Source organism: Drosophila ananassae, chromosome 3L (assembly GCF_017639315.1).
Source record: "Drosophila ananassae strain 14024-0371.13 chromosome 3L, ASM1763931v2, whole genome shotgun sequence".
NCBI classification, from domain to species: domain Eukaryota; kingdom Metazoa; phylum Arthropoda; class Insecta; order Diptera; family Drosophilidae; genus Drosophila; species Drosophila ananassae.
This window is the reverse complement of record NC_057929.1, coordinates 13,662,490-13,680,046: the sequence shown is the minus strand read 5'-3', so window position 1 is coordinate 13,680,046 and position 17,557 is coordinate 13,662,490. Positions and strand designations below refer to the sequence as shown.

The 17,557-nt window shown below is 43.2% G+C and overlaps 2 protein-coding genes across 2 annotated transcripts in view; one reads left to right on the top strand and one right to left on the bottom strand.

Moving 5' to 3' along the window:
- The window catches only part of LOC6494313 (protein muscleblind), a 151,199-nt gene that overhangs the window by 6,786 nt on the left and 126,856 nt on the right, over positions 1-17,557 (top strand). The window lies entirely within an intron of this gene.
- Positions 14,984-16,039, bottom strand: LOC6496255. The gene is made up of 2 exons (XM_001960517.4): positions 15,894-16,039; positions 14,984-15,794 (listed from the first exon to the last, which is right to left on the bottom strand). The coding sequence occupies exon 2, from the start codon at positions 15,788-15,790 to the stop codon at positions 15,392-15,394; it is 399 nt and encodes a 132-aa protein (XP_001960553.2). The 5' UTR covers positions 15,791-15,794; positions 15,894-16,039; the 3' UTR covers positions 14,984-15,391.

Sequence of the window (17,557 nt, the reverse complement as noted above, 5' to 3'; positions counted from 1 at the left end):
TATTTTATTTTAATTTAATTTGCTTACTCGTCACTCTTTAACCTTAAATGATTGTTGGTTGTCACTTTTGGACTTGGAGACTAAAAGATTGTTGTGTTGTGCAAATATTTACAGATTCTCATTAGGTCGGTTTGCTTTTCAAACAGCAACTCCATTAACATATCCCACCGGCTGCATCGCTCCCTCATATTTTAGCCATATCTTTGTAGTCCTCATGTTTCGACTGTTTCTTGTGCTGCTGCGGAACACAAGACACAAAATTACGCATACGACGTGTGGAGCGAGGGTGGCCGGACTGACTGTTGCATTTGCCAAAGTGCAGGGGATAAGCCCAACATGCACAGTCATACATATACAGATACAGAGATACTCATGCACACATACTCATACCCAGAGGACTCAGGCGAGTCTCCTTTTGGAGTGTTAATTGTCGTATGCAAATTTTTGCGCATGCACAAAATGTAACAAAACACGATTTTGAAAGATGCAAATTGGGTGTTGCTGCTGCTGTCGGAGTTTGGGAGAGAGTGAGGGGTGAAGTGTCAAAATAAGCTTTAAATTACGACACCCCTTGGCCCAGCCCCTAGACCACCCCCTTGAGCTGCTGATCCTGCTGCTGCTGATGCTGCTGCTGCAGACGTGCGATGTAATTTGCAACTGACAAGAGTGAAAGTTATGCGAAGGGCAGCATCACACAAAAAGTGTCAGAGTCGAAGTGCAAGAGGGGGCTAAAGGGGGCCATTCGAAGGATAGCCAACTGGTAGGTAGGTGGGCGATTTTCAGGACATGCAGTGGCTTCGACTCCGTTCGTTTTTAGCTGCCAGGGACAGCCGCATGCGTGATTGTGACATTTGATTAGGTTGCCTTTGTCGAAATGTTAATTTGTCTATTGAAGGTGAGTCGTCCTGGCTGCTGGTCGCCAATCTGCAACCAGGACAAGGGACCCGGGACCCGGGTACCACAACCCCAGGACCCAAAGACAGGAGCATTTGTCAGGACAGGCAGGCGGCAGTCTGCCTCCAAATTGTGGCATATTGTTAGTGGCCAAAGGGGAAAACAATGCCTGCATTTGACTGCTGCATCTCCGGATAATTATCGATTCAAAAGCAGCCCCAAGATCACATAACTCAGCCAGTCAAATGGGCTGTGCGATGGTGGCATGGCATGGTAATGGAGAGGGTGGTGGAGATGGTGGGTTCATCGGAATGCGAATGTTAAATTTACCCTGGCGTCATTTTCAAATTGAGACAAATTTGGCATAGCCGGAATTTACTTAAGGCCATCTCACTTATTACACAATTGACAAAAGACACAAACGCATAATTGCCGAATAATAATCATAATCCCCACAAAGCAAACACACACCACTGCCATCGCCACTCCCACTGCCCAAACCACCCACAGAATTCTCCAACTTGTCCACTAATTAAGAAGACAAACTCCGGGCACACTGTGTGGATTTTTGAAGTGAACTATTTGAGCAGGACTTTGTCGTCGTCGTCGTCGACGTTGTCGTTGGCGTTGGGACTTGTGCCAATATACGTAACTTAGTTTCGGCTCTGTTCTTAATAATGCAGTCCGCCTTGTCTCTCCCAGGATCCTTGTGGCTTTCCAGCCAGGCCAAGACGGAGCACTTCATTTGGTATTCAAATGACTAAGTTACTTATGACAGATACCCGGCTCTGAACCGGATTCAGAGGCTCTATTTGCGAATGATTAGTTAAGAGGTTAATTTAGGCGATTAACCCTGATTAGTTGGGGTCTAATATGAATTGGAATGTTACCTTATGTTCTTGGCTCCCTGTTTTATGACTGAAACCATTAAAACGCCATAAAGTCAAACATTTTAAAATTTCTGACAAGCCCAGCCGCCAAAATACTTCCGTTTATGTCCGATCTGTAGCCCCTAACTCCGCGTATTTATTTTCTGTATCTCGCACAAAAAGTGTCAAGTGTTTAAGTGGCATATTCGATACCCTGGCCCCTGGACAGGGAAAAAGGCAAAATGGAGCCAGGATGGCCAGGAAGCCAAACAGTCGACATATCTACGTGCCAGACATTCAAACCGCATTCATCTCCTCCCCCACGAATGCGGGCCCATACTCGCACTCATATTCCCACTTTTGGGGGGTTCACTGTGCACATTTCCAGCTCAATTGCGCGCTCAATGAATAATTTAGTTGAAAATTTCAGCGCACTTTTTGCCCGAATGGTTGTTTTTTTAGGGATGTGTGTGTGGAGCCCACTGCAACCCAAACCATTTCAAGAACTCCATACCAACTCGCAGCCATTCAGTCATAAAATTTATGCGTTTTTCCTCACACTCTATAGCCAAGCTGGGAAAAAAAATCGTCCCGCGCAACAGTTGAAAATGTTCTAACTCCAACTCCCACAAAAAAGAGGATTGTACCATGTCTGTGTCGTAAATAAATTTTCCGAAATGTGGCAATATAATTTCAAAATTCTGTACTTTGTTATGGTACTTTAATTTTGCCGTGGAAAGTCATCTGGAAATCTTTAATCACTTTCGATGCGGCATCAATTTGCTTGCCACCTGACGGATTGAAGGACAAAGTATATGTGATATGGGCTCGGGAACAATGGTCATAATTCCGCACTGGAAAAAGTGGAAAACTCATTTATCAAATGGCCAGAGCCCTTCTGACCGAACGGACCTGCATTTGGGTGGAAAAAATGCAACAATTTCGGCTTGAAGGCGAAGAAAGCCAAGCCGAGGCGAAACTGATGGCCAAGAGATGTGGGGGAAAAGTGGAGAGTGTGGAAGGGCAAATGGGTGCGGACTCATAAATCATAAAATTCCAAGCCCGTCGTCGTCATCTATATAATCTTGGCAAAGGCCAATGAATGGTATCCGGGGCATTTTCTGGGCTATGATGGTGCAATTTGTAGCTGGTAAAGTGTGAAATTGCGTTGGCAAACGCGAATTGTTTAGTTCTCCGAAGGTTTTCCACACCAGGCCATTTAAGTTCTTATATTTCAGTCTTGATTTGCCAACTTTAACGAAAATAAATCCACAAATAAATCAATTAGAGACGCTTGCACCCATTTAAAAGTCGAGTCCCAGACCCGTTTCCATTTAAACTCGACCTGCAGCAAGTGTTGTCCTGTGTTGTCCTGTGGCAGGAATGCCAGACGCATTGGCTAATTGATATAAACGACTGTCTCCTAGGGTTCGCAGTAATACGGAAGACAAACAAAAAATAATGGAAGCGTTTACCACGCAAGCAGACGGAAAAGGTAGCAAAAAGGTCCTGGAATCTGCTTTCACTGACTTGGTTGCTGTTCTTTTTATTAAAATTTATGCCTCGGCTCCCAGGATGAAAGTTGCATTTTTCGTGGCCCTTTCTCCGTTTCTCTTAAGTCCTCGCCGCCGCCTTGAAGTGTTTGCTTTAGGGAAATTTCACACATCCATCGAGGCAATGGCAGAGCAGCAGGAGAAGTAGCAGCCTAATGCAATTCCACACCATTATTTTCACCTGTCAGGCCTCAGCAGACCAGACTGGAGCCGCACCTACCGGAGCCATGAATCGCTCTAACTTTGAAAACCACTGACATGCAACAGAATTTATAATCGCACACGAGCTAGCCGTATCCCTGTTGCTCCTGCAAACTGAATCTATTGGTCTACAGGCTCCTCCGCATTTTAAATCATTACGAATGAAATCAGGCTGAGGCGAATACTTGGATACACTTTCTACTATATCAGTTTTTCTGAAGGAGTCTCTTGTGCGGTCCAGGATTCGCTCATATGGCCCCCGGCGATGTCCATATCTTTGCCAATACTTATCCGATTCTTGAGCGGAATACCTTAAACGATTTGTGGATCGATTCTCCACAAATTTGCATCAAAATCTAAGAAAGAATTTTTTTTTGATTTTTTGTTAAAATTTCTGGGAGACCCCTTCAAAATGTGGGACATGCATGGGGAGCACAGTACGGCCCACTGCAATGGCTATATCTTTGCCAATACTTATCCGATTCTTGAGCGGAATACCTTAAACGATTTGTGGATCGATTCTCCACAAATTTGCATCAAAATCTAAGAAAGAATTTTTTTTTGATTTTTTGTTAAAATTTCTGGGAGACCCCTTCAAAATGTGGGACATGCATGGGGAGCACAGTACGGCCCACTGCAATGGCTATATCTTTGCCAATACTTATCCAATTCTTGAGCGGAATACCTTAAACTATTTGTGGATCGATTCTCCACAATTTTGCATCAAAATCTAAGAAAGAAATTTTTTTTAGATTTTTTCTTAAAATTTCTGGGTAGACCCCTTCAAAAGTGAATGCAGGCACAATATGGCCCCCCGCGATAGGTACATCTTGGCCAACTTTCATCCGATTCTTAAGCGGAATATCTAAAACGATTTGTAGATCGGTTCTTAATTATTCTACAATGTAATCTCTTGTGGGCCTTAATGCAATGCACATTTGGGAACAAAATTGAACTACCCTCGGAAAGGGTATAAAAACTCAAAATTCGAGTTATGAGCGCGGGTGTCGCAAAGTGGGCGTGTCGATTGCATCACGCTGCACACGCAAACGTGGGTGGGTGGCAAAACAGCAAGTATCGGAGGGATGGGAGGGAGGCTCCACCGGAGCCTGGGCCTGGGCATCGTTCACCGGTGTTGGCTGGAAAAGTGCGTGTCTCGATTTCTACATAATTAAACTACGTCAGCTTGCCCGTAGCAAGCGGCTGGCTCTTCCCCCTTTCCACGCTTCCTGCCCCTATATCCGTATTGTCACTTCCGGCTTGCACCGGTTCAAAAACACAGTTTGGCTTGGTTTAGTTGCCTGTCGGTTCGGTTCACTTCAGTTTCAGTTTGCCTCGGATCCTATCGGCTCGTTTTCGGACCGTGGACCCCGGACTACGGGCTATGGGCTACGGACTCCGGACTTTGGACTACGGGATTTTGCAGGACAACTTTGGCGCTAAAACTTTTTAATGCACGTGCCCGGGCAAAGGACGTGGCGCGTTAATGGGTGGGCGCAGAAATATGGGCGGCGGGATCCTTGCTAGTGCAGGCATGTTGACTTTGGCTTCGATCAGGCAGCCAAAGTTTCTGAAAGATAGTTTAAGAATTTTAATATTTAAGACAATTTTTAAAATATCATCATTAACATCATTAATTTCTAAAGATCCTATTTCGAACTTGTACATACAAAACTTGTACCATATTACCTTAAATAATCTTTTATATGAAAATGAAATCATAAACTTTTGTTGGGTGCACAGCGTTCTTGCAGCTTTGTGTCTTTTTGGCTGTTGCTGATGTTGTTAGTGTGTGCTGCCGGTTTTGGTGTAACTACGTCTGGCTCGTTTGCACGAAAATTTGCTGGAATTATTTCGAGCAGTTCTAAATTTCGCAATAACGAGCCGCATTTGACGGGCATACAAATTGCAATTGCCCCCCGTTTTGGCCCCTCTTGTTAGCCTCCTTGCAGCATCATCTGGGCCTTGGCTTTGTAAACTTTCGTGAGTGTGTGAGTGCGTGGCAAGTTGTTCTTTGCCTTGCTTCGATTCGGGGCAAGTTTGCCATGGCCCACGAATTTGGCCAAGTTGAAGGATGCTACATAATTAAATAGCTAAAGCTTGCCACATGCAACACAACAACCATGAAGATTACAACAATTTAAGTTGCAACATCCTTTGGCCGAAAGATTTGGCCAAATATTTGTGCTAAGTTTTTCCCGCCAAAACGGAGAAAAATAAATGTATTAAATAATTTATTTAATTATAATAAAATACTAATATTATCCTTTCTTTAGAGCTAAGAAATTATTGTTAGATCCTTAAGATGTCAAGTACTTTTAATGCAAAAATGTTATGCCATTTTTTCACTGTGTGTCCTTTTCTTCAGCGTCCTTTTTTCACTTTTTATGCTGCGGCAATCTTTTTGATTTAGCTGCGGAGCCATTAACACGGATTGATTGCCCCAAAGGACAAAAGACGGCAAGTGGCTTAAAGGACAACCGTCAAGCGCTGCTCTGGGCAAGGACATTGCTTGTGGGTGGCCAGTCCTAGGAGAGGGAGTGGAGAGCCGAGCAGCAACGGAAGATGGTTAGATGGATGGTGTGCGTGGAAAGAAATTGAAAAGTTGCTGCTTGTCGACGTCTCTCTCACGCACTTGCGCCCAATTTTTTCGCCCTTTGGCTTCTGGCAATTGATTCGAGCTTGATTTTCCAGTTTTTTTTTTTTTTGTGTTCTGCTGTCAGTCACTGAAGATCGGTTTAGGGGTTTTCCTTCCGTCGTCCCAGGCGATTAATCGAGGAAATGGATTTGATTCTTAACTAAGAAATTGGCCCACAAAACTGAAGATTTTCCGTTTTTATTTACTTTGTAACTCATGCTGCCATTAAAAAATACATTTTCGTGACACAAAACGTTCTTCCACTTTTCTTAGAAAAGCCTCGGAACAACATTATCGATTAAACAGCAAAACCGCCAAAAGGTTCCCCCCTTTGCAGCCATTGGTTGGGAAGGACCTCCCTCGGTCCTTCCGTTCATCCTTCACTTTGTCCGCCCACCCACACATGCTAATAAGAAAAGCTTTTGTTATGCATTTCCTTCCGGTTACGTGGCCAGACTTTGAGGCGCATTTGCGAAATTGAAGACGAAGTGCCACAGCCAGGAACCAGGAATCAGGAACCAGGACCTGGCCAAGCCTTAAAAACGTAAATTGAAAACTTTGTCGGTCGCTGGCTGGCTTGCCCCAAAAGTGTGCTGTACTGTGGTGTGGTTCCGGGTGGATCGACGGTGCGGCGATGCGGTGGTGCGTGCCATGTCAACATAATTCAGCAGTTGATTGAACGGAGCTTGGAGCTGCAGGCCATAAAAGCGACAGTAGACGACATAAAACGAGGCACCAACGTTTTGTCGCGGAAACTTTCTGCTAGTTTTAAAATCAAATGCCTCATTTGTAGGGCTTACGCCGGGGTCGAAAACACCCGGCGGATCCTTGCAACCTTTCTGGCCTTCTAGCCCTCTGCCTCCCTTGGCCCCCTGGCCAAGCGAGCAACCGAGCAAGCCGCAGAGATTAATTTGTTATTGCCAACTCTACGGTAAGGGCTGTGTGGAATTTTTAGCGCAGCACTAAAGGTGCAAAGGAATTTAATTAAATGTTCTTCTCTCGTCGCCCAGGCACTGCGAAACTTTTGCACCACTGCAGCGCACTTTGTGCCCAAAGTTTAGCTCCATGACCTCTATTCCCAGGACAATGCCATCGAGTTGTCAGGCTGCCATTTCAGTGGCCTCCTAGGCCTTAGACCTTCCTCCCCACTCTGAAATGGCCATCTCAATAGACTAAACAAATTTGCTTACAACTTTTCGATGGGAAATAGTTTTTCTTTATCAATCATGGAATTTTTATACATTTTTCTTAGATCGTAATGCCAACTATCAAGCCAATAAAGCTACATTAAATCATTGAATCCTGTATCTTTGGGATACTTAAAGCCTTAGCACATTTTTTTTGTCCAAAACGATTTGACTCATTTTCCTCTGGCGGATTTCCAAAAGGCATTGCTGCCCAACCGCATCCATCATAATCAAACGAGTAACAGTCCGTTTTCCGACCACAAAGCCTGCCACATCAGCTCTCCACTTCCTCCCGGCTAGCATCGATTGTTCTGCCTTCAAACTGACCATCGGACATCGACATCTGCATTTGCATCTGCCTCGGCATCCCATTCACAGGACTTTAAAGAGTTCATAATCCAAAATGTACACAAGACCAGAGACCAGACGAAAGAGAAATCGAGGGGTTGTTCGAGGGGTTCGGTCATGGGCTCGAGGGGGCCAGGAGCTAGTAAAACAAACTGATCAATGGGCTATAATACGACAGACTTCGGGACGTACCAAGAACTGGGGGGAAAAAACTCATGGGCGGACTGAAGGGGGTGAAGCCAGACAGACATAACACGGACAGCTGGCATGAAAAATTATTTACTGCAAGAAAAATCGCATGCAACATTTTTGCGCCAAAAGCCAGAAAGAGTTGTGGCGAGGGGTCAGCAATAGGCTAGTGAAGGTTACGTGATTTTGGGGCTAAACTCAAACTATTTTGCCTAAAAAAATATAAACTTTAAAATATCAATGAGAGTAGGCTTAGATAGCTGATTAAACAAAGTTAATATTTTCTTTCGTGACACGATGCCATTTCTGAATCCACAGAAGCCCCAAGGGCTCAACATGAGTGAGGACGCATTGAGAGCGGGTTATGTGCACCATCGTCCTCACAGTTCCCTCGGAAAACCCACTGACCAGCCGCATGATGAAGTTGCCAATGATGATGATGGCTACCGTGGAAGCTGGTAAATGGCAACTGGGTGCCAGAAGCTGGAAGCTGCTAGTCCGGAACAGGGAGCTCCGGAAAAGTGAAGACCGAAGGCCGAAGTCCATGCGAATGCGAATGGGAATGGAGGTATGGGGGGGATGGGAAAGCGAGTGCCGATGCCGATGAGGATGACTGTGCAGGCGACACAATAATGCCGCCATTAATCTTCTGGCACGACTGATTTGTTTGACTTACGGCTCACGGCGACAGGCAGCATCAGCATCCAACATCGGTGGCATGGGCGTCGGATGATGGGGGCTTGGGGGGGCTTCTGATGGCTGATGGCCAGAAAGACAGCTCCCGGCTGCTTAAAGCACCAACTTGCCAACGCACATTGCAAAATAATTTGTGTAAATCATTTGCGCTCTGTCAGTGCATTATATAAGGCAAATCCCCACTGGAGCCTGGCCATCAACACTCGGCCTGTTTTGACAGTTGTCGCCATCGCAGTGCGACAGACATTCATAATTTGGGTCTTGTTAATGAAAGGTTTTTCTCAAAAACTTCCACCGCGACGACAGCCGTCAGTAGAGCTATCAAAGAGACACTAGTCGGCAAGAGTTTGGACATCTTAGTCCACAGATATTACTTGGTATGGAAAGGTGTTCCCCGCATCTCAGTGTAAACAAGATATTTGATAAAAAGATTTTGATTTTATAACAAATGTTGGCCGCATGTTCGACAATCATTATGTCATATGTATGTGCGTTGTCTGTTGCACCGGAGGGGACATCCCCTCTGAGATACCCTGGTCCTAACCATGGTCCAACCACCGATGAACTATCACTCAGTTTTGGTCTCTGAAATGGACTTGTTCGACTATCCGATTTGCCGGCAAAAAAAGCGAAAAACGAAATGCGAAAAGCGAAGCCAATCCATGTTGCCAAAGACGACCGCAAATTACTCTCCACTTGAGTGCGAAAATTGCAATGGTCAGGGCAGGAAGAAGGGGAGTGGTGGCCGGGCGCTGGTAGAGGGGATCAGACCCCAAAAAGTCAGTGAAGTGAAAACACTATTTTTTTTCGGTTTTAGCCAGCTCGGTATCTGGTCAAAACAACTGCACGTTTGATGAGTCTGCTTGGCTGAAGATCAATAGAAAGGCAAGCTTAGGAACTAAAAAATGGCAATTTAATAATATCAAAATGATATAAAACAATAAAACACGTAACAGAATAAGGAATTTAAGCATTAACCACGGATTGCCTAACATCTTATGTTGTGGCACCTGCAGTTTCATGGCGAATCTCAAATAAAAAGTCTCAAATATAAGGGTCTTAAGTGGGTGAGGCTTTGTATTTTTTTTGTTTTTTTTTGCAAAAAGGCAAATGATTTTTCCTGGGTATTGTGCAAGACATTTTCGTTCCTTTCATTCATCACGCAGCGCCTTGATTAGCGGCACGCCCACAATCATTTATAGCCCAAGTCCGGACAAACAATGAAGTTTCAATGAGTAGATGCCAATTTTGATGGCAATTTTTTCCATCTTCCCATTGTAGTGCTAGGCTGGCTGTGCCAGAAATGTGTTCCAAGCTCGATGGACAGCTGTCCAGTTTGAGTTGAGTGGCCCAGACCAGGAAGCAAATGCCAGGGAAGCCAAAAGGAAAGACCAGACCGGCTCACTCATTTTTATCAAAACCAAAATCATACAAAATTTGACAGAAAATTACACGACTTAATGCCGCCCACTTGCCGCGAGGAGGCAAACAGCAGCAGAGCACTGCTTGGGGGAAAACTTCGAATAGGAAAAGGAAAAGCGAGCAGGGGCTGGAATTGAAATTAGTCAAAATTTGACTCGGGTTAGACAAATGGCCAGCGCGAATTTCAAGCGAAAAAAAAGTCAAGAGGAAAAGAAAGACTAGTCGACGTTTGCAGTTTCTGGCGATAATTATGAGTAATTTATTTAATGATGATTTGCATTGCGGACAAAACGTAAACAACGAAACTGAAAAGCTGGAAAAACTGTTTTTCACTTGTTTGTTCGCTGGCTTTTTTGGCGGTCTCTGTCCCCCGCTCCTTGATAATTGCAGTTCATTTGCAGTTTGTGGGTCGGCTGATATATGGCCAAAACGGAGTGAGTGAGTCAGTTTCTGGCCAGTCGCTTTGTCGTGCACTTTTTTTATGGTGCTCATCAATTAAGCTGAACGAACGCCTCGGAGTTGCACACACAATATGCCATTTTTTTAATATTAAACCACTCCTTCCCTCTGTAAATAAAAAATAAAAATGCAGACACACCTAATGGCTCAAATGGCTGTTGGCCATAAAACGTTAACGACGCAACTGCAGGGGGACTTCAAAGACCAAAGATGTAAACAATAGTGGCGGAAAATCTTGTAGAAGAATAAGCCAGGAAGATAGTGTTAAAGGTTAATTATAGACCATAAACCAAAATTAAAGGAAAGTAAAAGTTTTTCTAATAATCCAATCAGACTTTTAGTTTTTGGCTTTAAGCGGAAAAAATGTCAGACCAGTTCCAGTTCCAATCAGCCAAGTGCAACAGCCAACAAGCAACAAGAGCAAATAAACAAGAAATCGGTTTGTGTTTTGTGTGGAAAAGATTTTCAGCCTCAACATTGGTTCGGGCCATATCTCTTCCTGTTCTGTTTGTTGGCTGTTGTTTAAGTTTCAATGCGTGCCGTTGTTTGTTTGCAACAAATTGAACATTTTCATTAGATTTTCTTTTTCCCAACAATTGGGGGGACAGGGCTACATGGCTACAGTGGGTGGAAGGATGTCGGAAAGGATGGGGGGAAAATCCTGTGAACATTCAATTGTAATGCCCAGGAGAGTGATTCAATTGAATTTGTTTGTTTTAGTATACGGTTCATTTATTTGCAGAACCGAATGAATAACAGCACTCCCCATGCCGGCGCACTTTTCCTAAATGTTCGGAAAAATCTTTCGTGTGTAATTTGAACTTTTACGGAACTTCCGGTCAAATGGTGAAGGCTGCTACTCCCCTTCCTACCTCATAACATATGCCATATGTATTGTTCAAGTGCAGATCCGAGTAGTGCTTATGTATTTCAGGTGTGTGTGTGAAAGTTTCTCAAGGAAAGTTTCCTGCTCCTGCTCCTGCTCGTGCCATTTTCCCCGGGGATCTCTTAAGATTTCATTGTGTAAATTTACTGCGGCCTTCTTTGTCCTCTCAGCCTGCATAGCAAAAAAAAATAAAAGACAAAGAAGGAATAAGCCAAGACAAAAAATAAGGAAAATATAAGAGAAAAGGCGAATGCAAAATTCAAATCGCGAACTGCTTAAAAATGAACAACAAATGAAATTCCCATAGGTGCCAGAAGTTCGCCACGTCTGCAGGCATTTAAATGGCGTACAGCGTACGGGGCGTATACGCAATCTCCTCAGCTGTGCCACCGAAAAACTTTTTCCTCAATTGAGCCTGCATCCTTCGTGTCGCTGCTCCTTTCACCTGCTTTTGTGTCTGCGAACGGGCAACATTTAATGTCATGTTTGTAAGTTTCTAGACGATGCCAACATGTTACTTTTGGTCCGCCCCGGCGATTCCTTCCGCGCTCCTTGGCGCCTTTCTTGGCGCCCGGTTCTTTCTTCTTTCTTGCCAGCATAAAGTCACTTTCCACCTCCCGAAAATGTCTGGTCTTCTAATTCGCCAGGATAAAGGTGTGTATGCACTTTTCCGCCACGACAGATTTAATTTAAAGACATAATTTCATCATTTTTAAAGTAGGATATGGGATTTAATTCGTTTGTTTTCCCCACTGACACTTAAAAGATGCATGTTGATAATATTTAATGGAAATAATCCGTCTTTAAATCAACTTGGCAGCTGGGAAGACAAACAATAAGTCAAAGCCAATATTATAAAAGTTTTCAATATGCTCGGAAACTAAACTACAATGGCATTAGACTCATAAACAATTCATAAACACTTGGCACGTTCGTGTGCGTATGCCGACACCCACAACTATACCCACAAGAGTCGGTAAGATTATGTCAGAGACAATCGGATTAATATCAGACAAGAAGAGCTCTGAGCTGAGCAAACATCAATGATACGACAAATTGTAATGAAAATGCTATACAGATGAGATAGGGGGAAAGTAAACTCATACTTGCATTCATACCCCGTAGTGGAAGGTGAAAAGGGTTGAAGGGGCCGAAGGGGATTGAAATTGTACTGTTGCCTTAGCTAATAATGTTGATCTGATTAGCCAAGACCCGGCAGGCAGGCTGGCAAATACGATTTTGGCCGCCGGCACTTACTGAAGAGACTTTACAATTAAATCAGGGAAACGGTTAAGCGGCTGCCAGACAAATAAGTCGACTTACTTGACTCTGACTCGGGCCTTCTCATTAACTCTCTACCCCCGACCCGAATATGTGTCAAAAGTTCGCATTTGAAGTAATTAAATTTAAATTGAATTCAGCCCGCTGAGCTGGGGCTGAAAAAAAAAATTAATAAAAGAGGAAAAGCTGAGTGAAGAAAACTTTTTTAATCCTTTGCTCATTTGTTTTTCTTTTTGTCGTTTTTCTGTTATTTTTGACTTTTGTGCGTTTTGTGCGTGAAGTGGATGGCTGGGGTAATATTCTGGGGGTTTTGGGGCTCTGAGATTGGACTCGGCTCTGAGATCCCTCGGCGTTTCGGTGTTATTAAAACTTTGAATGGAAAACTTTACTGCGTAATGGATTTGAATGAAATAAAATATGTTGAGGCCACAGCAGTACTTCAATAAAAACTGTTTTTATTTAATTACTGAAATGAGGAAAAAATTATGTTTAATTTTCAGTATTTTCAGGCACTCTGGAGTTAATTTTAAAACTCACCGGATAACTCAAATGTTAAGTGAAATTGTGGCGGCCTCGGCTATCAATGGTCGTAAAATGTATTCGCTCCGAAATGAAGCCATAGAATGGCGGTATGGCAGTTGCGGAAAACGGCAATGGGGTGTCTCACATATACAACTCCTTGGTCCCCCAATTCCCCACCATTTCCCCCTCGACACCAACCAGATTCAGCTCTAATCGCTCCCGGTCCAAACCCCTTTTCCCAACAACCCACTTGAATATTGCATCCGTTAGTGCATTGACTTTCGTGTCGCGCCCCTCGCAAAATGAGTCACAATTAAAACCGATTCACGGCAAACTGAAAAGGAAAATATTATGGGACATATGGGATACCCCTTTTTTTTACTAACAATAATAAGATAATTTGATTATAAATAAATTAAATATTACTATTTTGGAATATCTTTTTGATCTAAAAAAATTAATCAACCTTTTATTGACTTGTACCATTAAATCTTGATACCCATTGGACTTACCTTGCTGGAAAGCGAAAGCGAAATTGTTATTGCAACATGCAACCGCAACTACCAAAGCAGCAACAGCAAAAGCAGCAACTGCAACAACAGTAACCGCTCTGTGGCTGCGTCGTCTCGCAATAATTGTGAGCAAATATTACATGAAAGCGTTCATGACTCTGCTGGGCGGCAAGGGGATCAAAAGAGGCGGGGGCAGGGAAGTGGCAAATTGACGGAGAGATTGGCGGGGCAAACAGCATATTATCATGGCAGGCGATGACGATAACCACAACAACAATGCAACATCATAATTATCGACAAAAGCCATAGAGCTCCTGGCCCCCCGCCGCTGCGGCAATTATGCCAAAAGCGCGTTTATTATGTGAAAAGAAACCAAAGATAAAAAACTATATATATTGAATTCAGCTCAGCTCTGGAGGAGCACAAATCATTTGAGCAAAAGCCGTCAAGGAAATCGAGTATTTGTGTGTAAAATGAAACTCAAACGAAGCAACGAAAAAAGCGCTCCAGAAAGTTGTTGGTGTTTAGAGTTGATGTCGGTTGGTTGTCGGTGGATTTTACTTTATTTAGACCACGTTTCTGTGGCGTGTTACGAAATCGATTCGGAGTTGCATTCAAACATCAGCAACATTCAATCCGCAACAGAAACTGCAGCTACAATTATAATGCTCACAGAGGCAGCAAGTTGGCACATTTTTATTGTTAATTAAATAATGCGAAATTTGAAGAAATTAGTTAACCAAATACCTGATCCATATATGCACTCTATGGCTTATGGAATAGTCTTACCTATAGATGTTTCTAGACCTTGATTGAATCCGATCCCAATAGGCTTTGCTCCTTCTGTCACTTTTATTTAAATTGAAATTAAAATTGCCTTAAGTCGGCCTTTCAGGTTTTTTCCCATTGATTTTATGGCACTTTCATTCGATTGATTTGCCAACGCCCCTTCCTAATTGACAGCGGCATTCATTAGCCTCTTCCTGTCCCCAAACACCCGATCGACAATTGACAAACACGGACATTCAGCTGGCAACGGATGCCCGACGGGGGCAGGCAAGCAGGCAGGACGCCAAGGGGGCGGGGCCCATGGCGACAGGATGATGGCGGGTGCAAACACGCTGAGCACACAGACGACACTCGCCAGGCGGTTGGTTGGTTGGTTGCTTGTGCCCCAGTTTCCGTGACCGCTGCTGTTCGTCATGAATTTCCTCGTTTGCTTGCACCGATGTTGCACTGTCAGACAATATTTTGATTGATCATTATTGATCAGGATTTTTCATCTATTTTGTTGCAAGAGACTTCGTTTTTAATAAAACCATTGTATTAGCAAAATATATTATCCACTTATTTATTTGAAATTTCTATACATAACTGTCTAAAAAACGTACCAAACGGGTATTCTTGTCATCGTAGCTTAAAAAATAAAAAATTTTGAAACAGAAAATTTTGAATATTCACTAAGAATTTTGATAATGGATAAATAATTTGCATAGGTCCCGTTTAGTTGTGGTCGGGAAGTCTTCAGTCAGGTGTGAGATCCTCCCCTACTTAAATTCGCAAGCATTACAACTAATCGGTGTCATAATCGGTGTTGATGTCTATATCCGTGAGTGTCCCATATCTAGAAGTATCTTCATCCTTGTTAACGTCGCAATCTTGTGATGAACAAAAAAAATGTATGATGTTTTGGCAGGGTCTCTTCATCCTCTGTGTCTTGATTTATAATAACTATTATAACTTAACGGGCAGTATTTCGATTCGATTGTTTTTGACAACATCCAGTCCTTGGGAACTTAGATGCTTTGGTGTAAAATTTGCGTCCGGTTCGTCCTCAGACTCATCTTCGGCTTCCGCCTCCGCAACTGTCTCCAAACCATCCAAATGATCAGCTTTGTTGTCCGGCTGATCGGCGCGAAGCTTTTGATGGCGCTTTTTCTGCTTGGCCAGGCCGATCTCCCGGAACTTGACCCACATGGCTTTTGTGGCATAAAAGGCCACGGCAGCGGCCGTCAGCCATGGGGTGTTCAACATCATTTGGGCACCAGCGGTGGTCGTGTCTGCTGCCGGGGTGGTGGTTTCAGGCGCTGCTGGTGCTCCTGCTGGCGCATCTCCTTCTCCTTCATCTCCCATTGTGCTGTAAGAGAATTGGTTATATTATACTTACTATAACACTTTTCACTATTTTTATTCCCGTTTTCACTTTTAAATAAATTTCGAATTTCGGTTTACTTACATTTGGTTTTTGAATACAGTTAAGGAAAACGATTTAAATTATTATATATGTTGTTTGCTGCTGTGGCGATTGCGTTGGAATGAATGTTGTAGCCGATGAGCGGACCCAGGCCCCAAAATTTCGAATTATCGGGTTGCTGAGGTCGGAAAAAAAATGTCTCCGAGCTGGAAGTACTATGGAATGAATTCACTCGTTTTCAAATAAAAATATTCCGTTTTTTTTCATTGAGAAAGATCAAAAGTGCCACCATTTTATAGAGACTATGTAATAGATGGCTTTGGGAAAGAAAAAACCAATAGAAAAGTTGATAGTTTTAGAGGAAAAAAAATTTTACTCATAGATGTACAGTGGGTAATTTCACGAATTTATCGATATACAATTCAAGTTTACTTGGATGGGATTCAAATGGCTAGAAACTATATAATAAACCATCTGCAACTTATTCTATTGCCCTCGACCCACCAGCTTGCCATGACTAAGCTATGGGTTCCTCTGGTGTGTGTGATTTATATTTCATAAGCTGATGAATTTTGTAACAAGTTGTCACATTTGCCACTCGAGGGTTTTCCTTTGGAGTCACTTCCATACCTATCTCCCTCTACACCAACCTCCATTCTGGCACACCCAGTCCCAGTCCGAGCCAAGCGACAAATGACACAACGCAAACAAATGCAATTTACATTTGCTTTGCAACGTGAATGCGAGTAACTTTGTTTGCCCGATTTTGCATATGGATGTAACACTACGTATGGTACTTGGTGTTAATTTCGTGCGAAAACATTTCAGATTTGGTGGCATGTTTTTATTCCAACCACACACATTCAATAAGGTTCAGTGGACTTTGCTTTGCTTAGTTCTTTGCTTAATGATGTTGGCTTTTTTCGCAAATTATATTATGTTTTTAAATAATATGACAATCATTTTGTGGCCTTACTACACCACTATCTTAGAAGAGGCTCCTAGAAGCTCCACACTTGCTTTACAAATCCTGAAATATACCTTTTACCGGCCTGTAGTGTTTCAATTCACGGAATCCATCAGGTTTTCCTGTTCATTTCCAGTGGCATGCATAAATCTCCTTTCCCTCCTCAATCTGTCATGACTATCAGAATCGGATCCATAGCAATTTCAATTGAAATTGGATTGTTATGTGCCGAGGAGTCATAAACAATGAATGTGCAACGTGGCGTATGAGCAACACGCCATTCGATTCGACCTGAAACGCAGAAGTTCCTTTTGATAGATGTCTACGACTAGCTACGCACTTTACCCATAGCACCCATAGGCTTATAAAAAATGTAGATTAAGCCCAAAACGTTAAGCCACTTTACAGTGAGTGTATTTTTGTTGTCACTTGGCCTGGATTAAAATCATATGGCGAGAACAATGAGTGATATTTAACGAGGAATGCATAATTTACCGCTCCGGAAGTCGCGGCGGATGTCGAGAGTTTAAATGTGGCGTCAGTTTTCCGCCAACCGACCCCTGCCCAAAAAAAACAGGAGGGAAAAATCCACCCTCAGAGTTTTCCCTGGCACCGACCATAAGTAGGCTACACCCCCGTCGACTTGCACTTTGTTTTATTTTTTCTCCTTTTCATCCTGGCGGCTTTGTTAGACTGCCGCTTCTACTTTTTGATATATTTTTTTGGCAGCAATTTTATT

Bases quoted from the DNA above. Each gene is read 5' to 3' on its own strand.
- LOC6496255 (XM_001960517.4), bottom strand. From the start codon at position 15,790: ATGGGAGATGAAGGAGAAGGAGATGCGCCAGCAGGAGCACCAGCAGCG.